This window comes from Mustela nigripes, chromosome 13 (assembly GCF_022355385.1).
Source record: "Mustela nigripes isolate SB6536 chromosome 13, MUSNIG.SB6536, whole genome shotgun sequence".
NCBI classification, from domain to species: domain Eukaryota; kingdom Metazoa; phylum Chordata; class Mammalia; order Carnivora; family Mustelidae; genus Mustela; species Mustela nigripes.
Genome location: NC_081569.1, coordinates 94,211,033 through 94,227,128, shown reverse-complemented (window position 1 = coordinate 94,227,128; position 16,096 = coordinate 94,211,033). Strand labels below are relative to the sequence as shown.

Below are 16,096 nucleotides of genomic sequence, written 5' to 3'. Positions count from 1 at the left end.
GACTCTTAATCTCACAAAACAAACTGAGGGTTGCGGGGGGAGGGGGTTTGGGAGAAGGGGGTGGGATTATGGACATTGGGGAGGGTATGTGATTTGGTGAGTGCTGTGAAGTGTGTAAACCTGGTGATTCACAGACCTGTACCCCTGGGGATAAAAATATATGTTTATAAAAAATAAAAAATTAAAAAAAAAATTAATACGAGATCTACCTTCTTAATAACATTTAAGTATGCAATACAGCATTGTTATCTCCACATAATGTTCTATGGCAGATCTCTAGAACTGACTCATCTTACAGAACTGAAAGTTTATACCTTTTGACCAATGTGTCTCCATTTCCATCTTCCACCAGCCCCTGAAAACCACCATTCTACTTTCTGCTTCTATATATTTGGATATTTTAGATACCTCATAAGTGTAATCATACAGCATACAGCATAATTCTTCTAGGACTGGTTTAATATAATTTTCTTAGTATAATGTCTTCCAGGTTCATCAGTGTTGTCATGTATGGTCAGATTTTCTTCTTCTCTAAGACTAAATACTATTCCATTGTATGTATGTCTTCCTTATCCATTCCTCCACTGATGGGCACTTAGGTTGCTCCATGTTTTGGCTATTGTGAAATATGCTGCAGTGAACAATGAACATAGGAGTACAACTGTCTCCTTGAGAAATGGTTTTAAATTTTTTGGATAGATACCCAGAAATAAGATTGCTGTATTACACAATAGTTCTATTTTTTTTTTTTTTTTTTTAAGGAGGCTCCACACCTAGTGTAGCCTATTGTGATGTTTGAACTCACAATGCTGAGATAGAGAGTTGGACACTGAACCAACTGAACCACCCAGGTGCCCCCTGTAGTTTTATTTTTAATTTTTGAGGAACTCCACACTGTTTTCTTTACTACCTGCACCATTTTACATTCCTGTGACAGTGTATAAGAGCTCCAATTTTCCACATGCTTGGCAATGTTTGTTTTTTTTTTTTTTTTAGTTGCCATTTCATCGTGTGATAGCTCATTGTGTTTTTAATTTGTATTTCCCTGATGATCAGTGATGTTGAACATCTTTTTATATGTCTGTTGGCCATTTGGATGTTTTTGGAAAAATGTCTGTTCATGTCTTCTTTGTGTCTAGTTGACATTATCTTCTTTATTTATGCCTATATTTCAAGCAGGGTACATCCCAGTAAGAAAACCCTTTGACACCTAGAAACATTATTTTTACCCTTAGTACAAGGACAGTTGAAGAAAGTTCTCACTGAACTATTTGTTGGGTCTGAACTCAGCATGTGGCAGGGATACAAGAAATGCCAGTCTTTCCACAGTCTTCATAAAAGGTTTTTCATTATTTCTAGTGAATTTCAGCCATCTGCCAAATCCTCATTCAGAAAAAAATGTAAAGATAACTACTTTTTAAAATAGTTTGCCATTATCTTCCCCTAAGTAAACTTCCATTTCTGCAAGTGGGTATATGAGAAACGATCTCCAGACATGGTGTGAAAAATTATAACCTCAAGGTATACAGCTTTAATGTGTTGTCAGGTAAATGAATAAAGCTCATTTTATATTTGAAAGTTTTCTTTGGATTATTTCTATACTCAAAACATGAAAGTTGGGAAAAGTGTTCAGCCATAATTCAAGAGTGAATTATATTCTTTAATTTCAATTATTTGAATATTTCAGAGGCAAGTGGTTTGGGTTTAAGTTATTAAACCAAGGGGCTGGCTTATATATCAATATTATTTTTTTCTTTTTTGTTAAAAATGAAATTTTTATGTTTATTCATAAGCATGTGCCCTATTATGGCTCCAGTGCCACTATCTCAGTCTTGCATTATTATTGCTGTATAATGTTTTTAAAATTTTTGTAAGGATATTAAAGTGCTTATATTAGTTTAATTAATATTAATTACTTTAAAATTCATTAACAGGAGAATTTCACTGTGGCTTTGAAGATGGTAACATTTGTTTGTTCACCCAAGATGATACAGATAATTTTGACTGGACAAAGCAAAGTACTGCGACAAGAAATACAAAATATACTCCAAACACGGGACCTAATGCTGATCGTAGTGGCTCCAAAGAAGGTATGAGGGTATGAAATGTTGTGTTTATAACAATCACACTCTAGCCTCAGACTTTCAGAAATTAATGCTATTAATGCCATTAATATGACATGCAACAGAATGCTTAGCTATAGATTTGAAGATTATGGGATAAAACATTAAATTTTTAATGTGCAGTACCAATAATTCAAATACTTCCAAAGTTTGTAGACATGAATCTTCTCTCAGAACTCACTGACATGTAGTTGAGATATTGGAATTTTTTAAAATAATTCAAGTGTAAAATTCCAATTTTGTCCAAAGTTTTTATACATTTAAGCAATTTTTTGTTTAATTATGTAGACCATTTATTTATTCTTTTATATTATATATATAAATAGTTAATAAATTAGATCAAAAGTCTTCTGTGACTCTTAATTTTACTTCATATAAAAACTCTAAAATTTCTTCATGATTTCAAATTTCATGTCACCTAATAATAATGTGTTTAAACATTTTATATTGTCTTTTTACAGGTTTTTACATGTACATTGAGACATCTCGACCCAGACTGGAAGGCGAAAAGGCCCGACTTCTTAGCCCTGTTTTCAGTATAGCCCCTAAAAACCCTTACGGCCCCACGAACACTGCATATTGTTTCAGCTTCTTTTATCACATGTATGGGCAACATATAGGTAAGACGGCAAGAATTATTATATTTCTTCTAGAGTATATCGTAACTAAGAAGAAAAAGGTTCATGAAATCAGTTTTAGTCAAAGACTATCACCATTGACTTTAAAATGACTTACTTGCAAATTGCAAAATAAGATGGTAAGAATGTTCCCCTATCAGGTCCTAATTTCCAAATGTTATATTAGAATGTGAACTTTTGGAGTATTACCTACCCTTTCTAGAATCTTAATTCCAGCAAATCATCAATGGGTTAAATTGTTTCTGATCTTATTGGGAAATTAATACCAGTATAACTTAGGCTGCTTCTTTATTAATGACCATGAAAAGGAGTGTTGCTATCTTTGGAAGACAAATACTTTTAGCACTTTGGAATACTAATAAGATATTTTCATGTTTATAAAATATGGAATACTAATATATTTTTTGGAATATTAATATGATATTTTCTTGTTTATAAAATATGCCTAACACAACTAGTAAGATGTAAGAACATCCTTGGTCCTGAAGAGCATGCAAAGATGAAGATACATTCCTTGCCTGTAGAGACCCTTGTACAGTCATGGAAGCCAAGATGCATAAATACATAATCATGCCAGATAGAATGCCACATAATCTTTAGAAAGAGCCTAGCAGGGGCACCTGGGTGGTTCATTTGGTTAAGCATCTGCCTTCGGCAGATCCCAGGGTTCTGGAAGCAGCTCCGCCTGGGGCTCTCGCAGGGAGTTGTCTTCTCCCTTTGCCTCTTACCTTTCCCCCTGCTCATGCTCTCACTTGTGCTCTCTCTCTCTCTCTTCCGTGCACTCACTCTCTCTCTCAAATACATAAAATCTTTTTTTTTTTTTTAAAGAGCTTATCAAAACTCCTGTGGGAGGTGGGGAGAGATCATATGGGTCTACAGTTCTTTATGCACAATTCTAAAATCAAAAAAACCTGAACACAAAATTTTGTCACTTACTTATCTGACAGTGCATGCCAGCCTAATCTCTGTGCCTCAGAATATATGACCTGAGCTAGTATGAACTTATTTATAGTCTTTATTTATCCAAGTACATGTGAACTTTTATACCACTTGCAGCAAAAACATTACTGTTTAATTATGAGGTTCTGTTCCAGTTCCTTCCAGAGACTATTGTATAATATACAAGATACATATTCCTTTACCTATCCAAAATAAGACTAAATTCTGATGGTGAAGCCTCTAAGCTCACAGAGTTTGGACCAGGGATTCTGGATCTGCATCTAGCTGAAGAATAAGGAAATGCTTAGGGACAGAGGAAAACATTTCTTTATGAAAGACGGGTGCATTTTTGATAAACAGAGATAAACACAGGGAAGATTAAGGCAGTAATAATTAGGAAGTAAAATGTGGGCCATTAGGATTACATTAAGTGTTTTGATACAAATGAATAAATCTAAAAATATAAATATATGATTATATAAACTAATAAAATGGTACACATGATCTGTTCTACTGCACTGTTTAAGTGAAGTAATCCCCTAAATCAGTTCATAAAAATGGGCATCACTGTTCATCTTTTACAGTAGAGAACACTGAACCTCAGAGTGTGTGTATGAATTGCAAGTGACCAGTTATGCTGGGGCGTGAACTCACGGCAGCACTATTAACCAATGTTTTTCACAGTGGAGCACTAGGTGACAAATCTGGAAGGACAAATTTGTGCAGTCAAAAGTACCCTTAACATGAAGTCAGAAATCAGGGCAGGAACTCGGCTGTTAGCCCTCAGTCATTGTAGGAATTTAGAGAATTCCTTTAAATTGGTTGGTGGCCTCCTCATCTGTAAAATGGGAATAATGATGTCTATTTCAGAAATTTGTAGTTCAAGTTAAATGAGGTAACCTATATAAAAGCTCCTATCAGATGGTAGATACTCATAATCTTAGGCTACTTTGAATCTCAAATAGCAGCAATAATAACAACAGTAAAGTAATAGCTAATGTTTATGGGCCAGGTCACTATTCCTAACACGTCATGGATTATTTCTTTCAATTTTCACAATAAACAGTAGTGCTCCTTGAAGTCCTAATCCTATTTCATAGATAGGGAAACTGATACAGAGAATTTTACTTCACCGTACTTGTCATAATGTTACAGCCAATAAATAGAGGAGCCATACATAATACCAGTCTGGGAGCAGACACACAGTTTGCCCGCTTCTCCACTCTGTGGGGAGACTTACTGGAATGCCATAAAAGTTTAGCTGATTTCGTGGTCAGGGGAAACATGACAGCTTTTGTGCAGACCGTGCATGATGAGATCTTTGATGTGGGAAAACAGATTTTCTAGGAGTAGGTAAAATCATTGAAAAAAAGTATATAGACTGGAAAAGCAGTTAGAAAGTTAGGACAGTGGTCATAGGTTGGTTCACTGCGGCCTAACCTATGAAAAGAAATCATAATCTCACAATGCCAAACCATCTTATTTAGTGTGAGATGTCGACTTTATTATAAAGGTAGATCTACTCTAATTTTTCCCATTAGCTGCTGATGTATGTTTTATTTATTCTTTATTTTGAATATATTTCCTAGACTTCCTTTCTCTCCTTCCAGATTACCTTGGAAGAAGGCTTATTTTAAACTTGTTTTTAAAGGTTTGGTTTTTGTTTTTTGTTTTTTGTTTTTTGACAGAGGGAGATCACAAGTAGGCAGAGAAGCAGGCTCCCTGCCGAGCAGAGAGCCCGATGTGGGGCTTGATCCCAGGACCCTGGGATCATGACCTGAGCCGAAGGCAGAGGCTTTAATTTAACCCACTGGGCCACCCAGACACCCCTTAAATTGGTTTTTAAATAAATAATTCCAAGATCAATATTTTGAAATACTTTAATGAGTAAAATATGCAGTTTCTGTTTTTATGAAGCTAGCCCCTTCTCAAAACTTCTGCATATTTATGTTGAGATCCAAGATAATTTTACTATACTTTTTAACTTCACACGTGTTATTCTTTCCCTCTCTATTGTCAGCAAATGTGCCGCTGACCTCTGCTAGTTTTATCCGGATTGTTTCAGGAAGAAAGCAGATCTCCCTTTCTTCCATGTTCTCATACATCTGCCACTTTGACGCCTGTGTCATTTCTCTGTTTCATCAGGTGGTTGAAGTTTGCAGGTATCATATATGTCACTTGAGTCCCTGTCGGCACGGCATGATCATGCTGCTTACTAAAATCCAGGCAAAAACACCTGCTCCAGACACTGACTCATCCATGAGGACCCCCACCCTCATTAGGGAGAGGTTGCCTATAGCTGAAACCTTCCCTCTTTGCAGATGTTACTCCAAGACACTCATTTATGTGGAAACCTGGGTGCATTTATAGTTACTAGTTTTACAAATCACATTCTCAGTTTGATTGATTCTCTTAGAAGTCCAGATTCAAAAGTGATTCATTCTGAATTTCTAATAGCCTCATTGCAGTTGTTCTTCTTGAGTAATCCTACATGATCTCTGCTGTTTAAACTATGACTAGTGCTCAATGGATCATTCAGAAGAGTTCTAATTTTTTCATACAAATAAATGGGCAATCAGTTATGCATTACTTAGAAAAGAGATTCCTCTTTGAAATAAAATCAAATATGTCGTATTACTTATCGATTGCTATGTAAAAAGTTCCCCCAGAATTGTGTGGTTTGAAACAACAAACACTGACCTCTGAGAGTCTGTGGGTCAGGAATATAGGTGTGGCTGACCTGAGAGACCTGTAGCTTAAGGTCTCCCAGGAGGTTATAAGCTGCCGGGCATGACTGCCCTCAAATTTGAAGACCTGACTTAGGGACAATATATTTTTAAGACTGCTTACTTGGTTTTTGGCAGGCCTCACTCCATCTTGGTGTCAGACTAAGGACATTGATTTCTTGCTGGCTGTTGAATTCCTCTCAGCTCTCAGTTAGTTCCTCGGCATATGGACGTCTCTGGGACTGGCATGGCAGCAGGCTTCCTCCAAAGCAAGCAATCCAAGAGAGAGAGCAAATACATGCCTCTGGCTTTTAACTTCTGTCTTATTCTATTTCTTATAACAGCTGATAATTCCAACCCACACGTAATGGGAGGAAATTACACAAGAGTGCTAATGCTAAGAGGTAGAAATCATAGGGAGGCATCTTAGCGTTTATTTGCCACATTGGTACAATTTCTTGCTAGTTAAATGTTTCATCAGAATTGAAGAAAAAATAAATGAAAACTACACTATGTCACCCTTAAACTATTGATTTATATGTAGATGATATAATATATAGCTATCTGATAATAGTATAAGATTATTTCAGCAATCCTATAGCTACTAGCAGGCATTTTGATTCATGATTAGTCAGATGGATTTCTAATGTTCTTAAGAGGAATTGAACTTCATATGAGGTCACTGATATGACAAAAGATTATTAAATTCAGTAAAAAATGTACTTCATTTATTTCTAGAAAGAATGTGCGATATTAGCATCATCATAACATATCAGGAAATTAAAGATAAAAATACAAAAAGCACTTATGAATACATTCATTGAACTTGATAAGTATGGTTTAATAAAGTTGTGGCTCTGGAAAGCTAATTTCACTGTGGAACAAATGGGAAGCAAAGAAGAGGAGTACATTAATAGGCTCTGTTCTCATGAATCTTGAGGGTGGGGGAGAAGTGACCAAGTAGAGAGATGTGGGGTTATAGAAGTACCTATTTTAAGAGGAAAAAATAATAGAATAGGAAGTTTTTAGATACAAAACTCAAAGCAAAGCAAGTTTCTTGAAGAGATGGAAATTGAGAATTCTAGTAGGCGAATTAGCCTTGAAGAGGGAATAATGTCATTTCCACTGAGTTGGGAAGAAAAGAATTGAGTAGGAATGTGGCTTTTGATGCATTCCTAGATGCAAGAATAGCAAGCAGACTTGGAAGTTGATTTTTGAACAGTATCTCTTTCCTTCTGTAAAATAAATGCAGCTCTTATGTGTTCAAAGAGTAGACAGTTTCAGGAGAGCAATAAATGGAAGCAGAGACTGGTCAGTGATGTAGAGGTTATTGAAACATGTGAAGATCAGGATATCAGTCCTCAGTGTCTTGAAATGTGTTTTAGGATATAATACTCAGTTTTAATGCTAATCACTTCTTGGGTGTCTTACTGAATTTCCCTGCTCACTGACTTCCTTGTTATCTCTTGGGCCCGTTGTTTCTGAGGTAGAGATCATTGTCTAAAACCAGTAACATAAGGGTTTCATGGATATACGCCCCTCTGGCTTCTTCTTAGGGCAGTTGCATAGTCTATACCAGCCATGCATGAAGTCCCTCAAACTGAACTGACTTATATCTGGGGCCTTTTTTAAGACTTTATCTTTGTTCTGCTGAACTACATGAAACAAGGTCCTCCCCATCACATGGTGCTCTGCAAATGTAAACATTTATTTACCCACTACATAAATCCTAATTAAGCAAATGAGTATTTTTAAATCACATGATAGAATAAGTGTTTCTTCCCCTCTTAAATCATCTAAATAACTCATAGTTTTCTTTCAGAAACAAACTCAGGGACATCGCTGAGATTTTTCCTCATCCTCTTGCTCCTTTTGTTCCCATAACACCTGGTGCACATCTCTATCATAATAATTGTCCCCCAGACCTCTGCTAGACTCTAAGCTCCTGGAGAGCAGCAATCATGATTCCTTTCTGTTTGATCCTCTGAAACAATAAAGACTCAATATATTAAAAAAAATAATAATTTACACTAGATATTTAAGCTTCTGAGTGTGCTAGAAGAAAAACAAAGCAAGGAGGTTAAAAGTACTGGTGTAGATTGGAAGCAGAAGGTCATTTCACAAAGACTTTATAGAATATATTGGGGGAAAAAATAGAAGTTAATCATTGACTTAATTTGTATTTGAGTCTAAGTGTTCTGGCAACTAAAGCCTAGAGGAAAGCAAAAATGTCACATATTTTTTAACGACTAATTCAAAGAGAAATTTATGTTTATCAAAGTACCCTTAGTAGTATAATGGGAAATGTCTTCATTTGGTACTTTTAGAAAGATATAAAACTTGATCAAATAAAAATTTTATATACTGACTGACCATAATACATTACAGGTCATGTCTTGAGCTACTGTATCATGGTCTAGGTATGTCACTTTATGACTGACTAACAGAATACAGAAATAGAACTTAAGAAATCTGTTATTAACTTCTAATTAAATTTATCTTAATAAAATATCTTGGGTTAATTTTTAGCAAGAGTAAATTAAAACTTTCTCAGTGCCGACATTCAAAATTTTTAAAATGGAGACTTTTCTATAAGCTATAGAGAAGGCAATGGTGATAAGCTTTTACCTAGTTCTAGGAGTCTGATTTTTTATTCTCATTTTGGTTAAAGACCATATTTCTTCTGTTTAGTAAAAAAAGAAAGGTTTTTGCTTATATCCCAAATATGTTCTTCAAATAGGAAATCTGCTCACATTATTTTCCCTTGGAGTTAGACATTATAGGAAAGACAGTTTGAGCTTTTTTCAATAAAATCCTGTTTGTATTTAATACTGATAATGCCAGCATCGGTATGAAAGACATTCATTGAGTAAATAGCTTTGTTGAATTAAGATGTATTTTTTTTCAAATGGGGGTGGATAGAACCTAGCCATGATTTACAACCACTTATTGAAATGTATTATTACACATACTTGTCACAGACGCTCTAATAAGACCATATGCAATATCTAGTGCACTTACCTTTTAAGTATGTGTTTTGGACGACCAACAATCCCTAAGTTTACTCTCCTCCTATTTATTTATTACTCAAACAATGAATAGTAGAAGCTGAGATATTTAAATGAAATTAGTGATATGATGGAGAAAGGCTGGTATTTCAAAATATACAGGTCTAATTCTTAGTGTAATAAATAAAGAATGTTATTTCATCAGTTGAATTAATGGTAACCAAATGGGTTGACTTGCTTTTGTTTCTCACCCAATGTACCAAACTTTTTAAACTAACTTTACTAAAAGTATAGATTTATAGTGATTATTTTTGGCCTTAGGTCTTGAATTCTCTCATTTCTGGTCAACAGAATGAACTGCACATGCTGTGGGCTTAGTGGTATATAGGATTCTATAGAAAATAAGAAAGAATTATTGTAAAAGGTCTCTATCCACCAAATAATTTGTCATCACATTTAGGATAATAAATTACTGAATAAAATAAAAACCAGAAAGTAATAGTCATCAAAATGAATGACAATCCTGTGCTATAGGTGAACAAGGGAGAGAACCCTGAAAACAGCAAAGTTAAAATAAGTTTTCTGTGGAAGTGAAAAAAATACAAACCATCTGAAAAAGTATTTTTTAAGCAGAAAGCAAAGGTTACAAATGTGAGAAGAGCCGCACGTTAGGATGGAAAATAGTGCTCTTACAGCAGCGAAAGGGAAGTGGTGGAATCAAAGAGTGTCAGAGTCTACGTAAGGGATCTGACATATATCAGGGAAATAGAAAGCCTGATGAAGGCTATGTTATAGGAAAACTCACTGTACACGAATGTTGTGATTCAACAGGATACAAGGCATGGTAATGACTAGAGAAAGTGAACTGATACTTTTTATTTAATGTATCATTGCAATTATATATTGAAAAATAACAGCAGATATACATAGCCATTTCTGTTCAAGCAGAAATTAATGATTTTATAATTTTCCACTTTTGTCTGTGTGTACAAAACAAATGATGCTAACAATTACCTATCAGTATACATAGCTCTTGCCTGAAGCTAGGTAATTTGGGCACATCCACTTCTTCCATGAAATGTGGAATACAAATTAATGTCCGTATTACCGATTAGAATAAAAATGTGATTTATGATCAAGTAATCCCTAGGCCTTAGAGTAAACCAAATTACAAATTAACTTCTATGAGCCTGATAATTTCAAGTATCTGTAAGAAATATGTATGCACATTTTAGGACATATATGTGAGTTATTTATATAAAATATATATTTATAATAAATAGTTAAAAGTAAAATTATGTTAATGACTTAGAGAATAGAACTAGGTAATAATAATTATAAATAATATTGATGCAAACTATATTATAGAGTAATTTCTGTGAAATCTTGTGATTTCCCAATGCCATAAATAACTCCAAAACTTTGGTCACTGCCCATGAGATAATACAGCACTTCAGTCATTTAGACTTTCTGACCATGGTCCCTAACATGAGGTCAGTTCTCTCGAGGTCTTGCACCTGACTCTAGAAGGAGATGATCAAAAAATGAGAATTAGGAAACCAAAAGGAAGAAAAAGACAGTTAAGTTTTGCTTAGCAACTTCAAACTTGTATCATGGGACTATGTAGCATTTGAAAATCCTTGACGTTGATTAAATTCTTACCTATTGATACCTGGTGCCTACTCAAGCATAAACACAGTGCCTCTAAGGACTTGAAATTACTTGTAAAGGGTATGAACACAATCCATCATACTCACTCTAGAATTTTCTTACTATAATACTATAATAATCTGCTGAATCAGCTTTGCTGAATCTAACTTCTCTTGCATTGCTTTATTCTGTTTCACAAGCTCTAATTTCATTGACCTAAATGCCCTGAACATGAGTTTATATAACTGTTGTCACTGAATTCTCTCTTACAAACTTAAAAAGCTGGGAACTTGCTTTAAAAAGGTTCAAAGTCATTTATCTGTTAATATTGCTTTCAGCATAAAATAGGTCAGTGAATCAATAGTTTGGATTCATAGATAAAGGAGTATAATTAATACTAGGTGCATAAGAATAAGACTTTTAAATTATAAGATATTTTAAGGAATTCATTTCAGTCAGTTATACTTTCAGTATCTTTTTAAATAAGTTATGCTTGCTTTTACAATAAAATTCAGTCACACTTGACTATAGTTCATATAATCTATTCAAAAACAAATTCAAATCTAGCATAATCAGACCTAGCTTCTTTAGACCTAGGACAAATATTTTTCACATAGTATATATTCAATAAACATAAATTCAAATAATTCAAGTTTGAATTTTTATTGCATATGTTAAAAGGAAATATTAGGGGTGCCTGGGTAGCTCAGTGGGTTAAAGCCTCTGCCTTCTTCTCAGGTCATGATCCCAGGGTCCTGGAATCGAGCCCTGCATCAGGCTCTCTGCTCAGCAGGGAGACTCTTTCCACCTCTCTCTGTCTGCCTCTCTGCCTGTTAAATAAATAAATAAATAAAATCTTTAAAAAAAAGAATTATTAATTAAAAATATAAACATGATCACAGGGAAAGCATACTCCCTGAGAAAAAAATATATTTGATCCTGATATAATAACTTACCATTATTGATATATTAATGGAAAGTCATATAGATAGATATAGATAGGTATAAATGTGTATTTTATTAAAGTATCTATTTTCTATTTTAAGTAAATTCTGAAAGACATAATATATGCTACATTTTTGGCCCAATTACAACTAATCTAAAAAGACACAAATTTCCATGCATTGATTCAATGACAGGATTGATTCCTGTCACTTCAATTAAAATAACTAGTGATAATTCATTCCCTTCTGTTTACATTAACACCTCACAGTTACATTTACCTCACAGTTAAATTTACCTCGCATCTACTGGTAACTTTTAAAGTACGGAAAAACGTGAACTCCCTTCATAGCTTAGAGAGAGCATCCTTCATTCTTTTCATGCAAGATATCGAAGGACTTCTACTAGAAAGAGAAGCTAGGTCTTACATTTAAGAAATTAAAAAAAAAAAAGATAACTGATATTTTCCTTTCTGTAAGGCAGTTCAGTTAGATAAATCAGTTGAGACTGTCACAGCACAACCCAATAAGTTACCACTGATACAGCCATAGGCTGTGGCAGACACAGGCTATGGAATAGATGAGAAGGTCCTTTTCTATCTAATGCACATACAGACTGTTTCTTCAAATAATGTCAGAAAGATGTATGCTTACACCACTTTGTGAGTCCAATGACAACTAAGGGATTCAGAAAGTATTATAACTTTATTTAATGTTTAACATAATTTGTTATTTACTTGGGTTTGATTTCATTGAATCCCTCCCTGTTGTAGATTATGTTCAAAAATAGAATGCAGTTACATCACACAGAAATATGTCCTGCAGTGGCCTTTCCTTTTGGCACAAGTTTGCCTTTCTGATGTACAAGATTCCAGGACCAACGGGGCAAAAAAAATTGAACCACACTGAATATTTAAAAAGAAAAATAGAAAGATGGATTCAGAAAGCTACTTCTTACCATAGTGGATCATTGAGCACAATGGGAAAGTCCTAGAAAGTTCAACTCTTAAATGGCTCAAAGACATGAATGTTTTTCCACTATTCTCAGATTGCTAAATCTTGATATAGTAGTGAATCTCACATTAACCTGTTCTTCAGCTTTAGATCTTATAGGAGAAGCTAACAAAATCCACACCTATCCTGTGGATATAAAATAAGCCCCATAAAATTGTTTGGGGGAAAATGTCAGAAGATTACTTCACATTATTTAAGGATGAATAAAGAGGATTAAATAAGAGAGAAAGAAAGATTGAAATAATAAGGCTCTACTGAGGATTCCATAGAAAAAAGCAGAGCTAACATGCACATAGTAAAGGAAGCACACACTACTGAAAAAAAACTTACAGTTCAGGTGAAAGTAAAATTTATTCTGTATAAGCTTTATAGCTTCCAACAAATTCTTCATAAGAATGTGAACTTTATTAAACAACAAAAAATAAGAATGATACAACTGATGAATTGAAAAAAAGGACCTGAATAAAAGATTAAAATAAGGGGGAGCTTTATGAGATCAGAGAGGAATGTAGCATCATAAATAATAGCCAAGTAAAGATGACATTAGAAACAGGAGAACATACACTAGAAATTAAAATCAGTACTATGGAAGACAAACCCGAGATTCTTTCTTATACTGAAGGGGAAAAAATACAAGAAAGTAGATTCTGAAGCAAAAGTGAACAAGCAACAAGATAAAACAAAAAAAAAAAAAAAAAAGAAAGAAAGAAAGCTGGAAAACATTATGTATACATATGCATGTATTATCCCTAAGTACAATACTAGCAAATGGAATTAAAGAGTACTAGTCCAATACCAAGTAAAATTAGTTCCTGGTATACAATCCTAGTTCCACATTAAGAAGCGCACTAGTACAATCTACTGCATCAACAGAGAAATAGAGAAATATTATTGGACTATCTTGATATATGATAGTAAAACACAGTGAGGACTAGGATGAAACATGATGTACAGTTTACATACTTTAACTCATTTTAATTTTCACCAAAAGCTTATGCCAGTTATTATTATCATCATCACTTGTGTGATGAGGAAATTGAAGCAGAGAGATTAAGAGACTAAGCCGAAGTCAGCCAGCTAGGGACCGGTGATGTTAGGAATGCAGGGGGTTTTGTTGTTGTTTTAAAAAGTACATATTTGGGGCGCCTGGTGGCTCAGTGGGTTAAGCCTTTGCCTTCGGCTCAGGTCATGATCTCGGGGTCCTGGGATCAAGCCCCACATCGGGCTGTCTGCTCTGCTTCCCCCTCTCTCTCTACCTGCCTGCTTGTGTGAGCTCTCTGTCAAATAAATAAATGAAATCTTTAAAAGAAAAAAAATTACGTATTCATATTTATGTGTTTGTGTCTAATATGAATATGTGTGCTTATGTGTAAAGAATTACATAAAATTGCTCTAAAAATCTGAAGGATGAACTACTCTATACCATTTAATTGTACATATCTTGATATACATTTAAAAAAATGACTAGAGCAACATACACCAAAATATTAAGGAGGCCACCTTTGAGAGACCAATTTAATAGTGATTTTTATATTGTTTTTCCTGTTTTGCAATGTTTGTGTGCAATATTCATGTAAACCAATGTATATATTATATGGAAAATAGATATAGATTTTAATAATAACATGATTATCTGTAAAAGTTATCAAAATAAGACTGTCTTGAAGCCACACAGTAGTTAACCGGCTCCAGATAAATCCTTCTGCTATAAACAACTATCAAAATGGGTTAAAGACAGTAAGTAATGGTTTTCAGAAAATAGAAGAGGCAGGGCAAGACTGAGATCTGTGAAAATGAGGTAATGTCTACAGGAGCCTTCCTCTGCCTGAGAATAATTCCTGGCCCTAACACAGAGCTCTTGAATTCAAGCAGAACATGGAGGTGCCACTGAGTTCAGGAAGCAGAGATGAGAGTACTGGGCAACTAAAGTAGTTAGAATCTGTAAATCAGGGTAAAAGAAAGGAGGTATGCTGAGTTGACTCTAGAAACTTCTATAGGGTTCCACATGTCTTTGCCTAAAGGCTAAGTTATGTAATAGTAAAAAAAAAAAACCCAAGGTTTACAATATAGCAACATATTGTTTTGTGGACTTGACAACAGAACAGAGATGGGCAGGTCAAAGACTCCTGGGGGAAGAACAGTAGGGAATATTGAAGTTGAAGCCATTTTAGAGTAAAGAGATAGCCTAACAGCCTCTGACAACATTAAACAAACAAACAAACAAACAAAAAACAAAACAAAACAAAAAACAGGCTCTCCCTTAGGGTGACACCCTAAAGTACTGATCTCTGTAGACCTTTCCTTTAAAAGCCCAAGTCTAAGCCCCAAAAAGATCCAGAGTCTAGACAGATTTGGAGGTTGATTCCCACAAAGTTAACGAGATTCGGGTGACAATTTGGGCTTTTCACAGGTCTGTATTATTACTATAAAGCCAAGCCTATCTATACAAGTTTAATATGATGAGTCAGTAATGGAATAGTCTGTTAGAACAAAACTGCCTTCTTAGAATGATTATAAAACTAAATCTCCATAATGTAATGTCTACAATGCCCATTATTTAGTGAAAATCACCAGATAGACAAAGAAACAGAAAATGTGACCACAGTCAATGAAAGAGTAAAAAAAATCAACCCATAAAAATGAAACTGAAGAGGACCAGACATTAGACTTAGCAGATAAAAAAATTTTTTAAAAAAGGTATTTTAAATATGTTCAATGACATTAGAGTAAATATATTGCAAGAATCATAGGAAATAGAGTCTTTATAATTGGACAGATAGTGAAGTCTAGCAAAGAAAGAGAAATTTTACAAAAGAGCCAAATAAGATTTGTACCATTAAGTAGTAGACAAGACATGAAGAATTTACTGGAGGAACTTAACATATTGCAGAAGGAAAAAAATAGATAATAAACTTGAAGATAGACAAAATTTTCCAACCTGAAAAATGAAGGGAAAATGTTGGAGGAAAATGAACACTGCCTCTGGTAAAAGAATATCAAATTGCATAATATATATATATATATATATATATATATATATATATATATATATATATA

General features: G+C 34.3%; 1 protein-coding gene across 1 annotated transcript in view; it reads left to right on the top strand.

The window, feature by feature from the left end:
* The window catches only part of MDGA2 (MAM domain containing glycosylphosphatidylinositol anchor 2), an 844,384-nt gene that overhangs the window by 808,208 nt on the left and 20,080 nt on the right, over positions 1-16,096 (top strand). The window contains exons 13-14 of the mRNA XM_059373141.1: positions 1,935-2,090; positions 2,585-2,743. Of these exons, the coding sequence (XP_059229124.1) occupies positions 1,935-2,090; positions 2,585-2,743 (315 nt within the window). The remainder of the gene's footprint in view (positions 1-1,934; positions 2,091-2,584; positions 2,744-16,096) is intronic.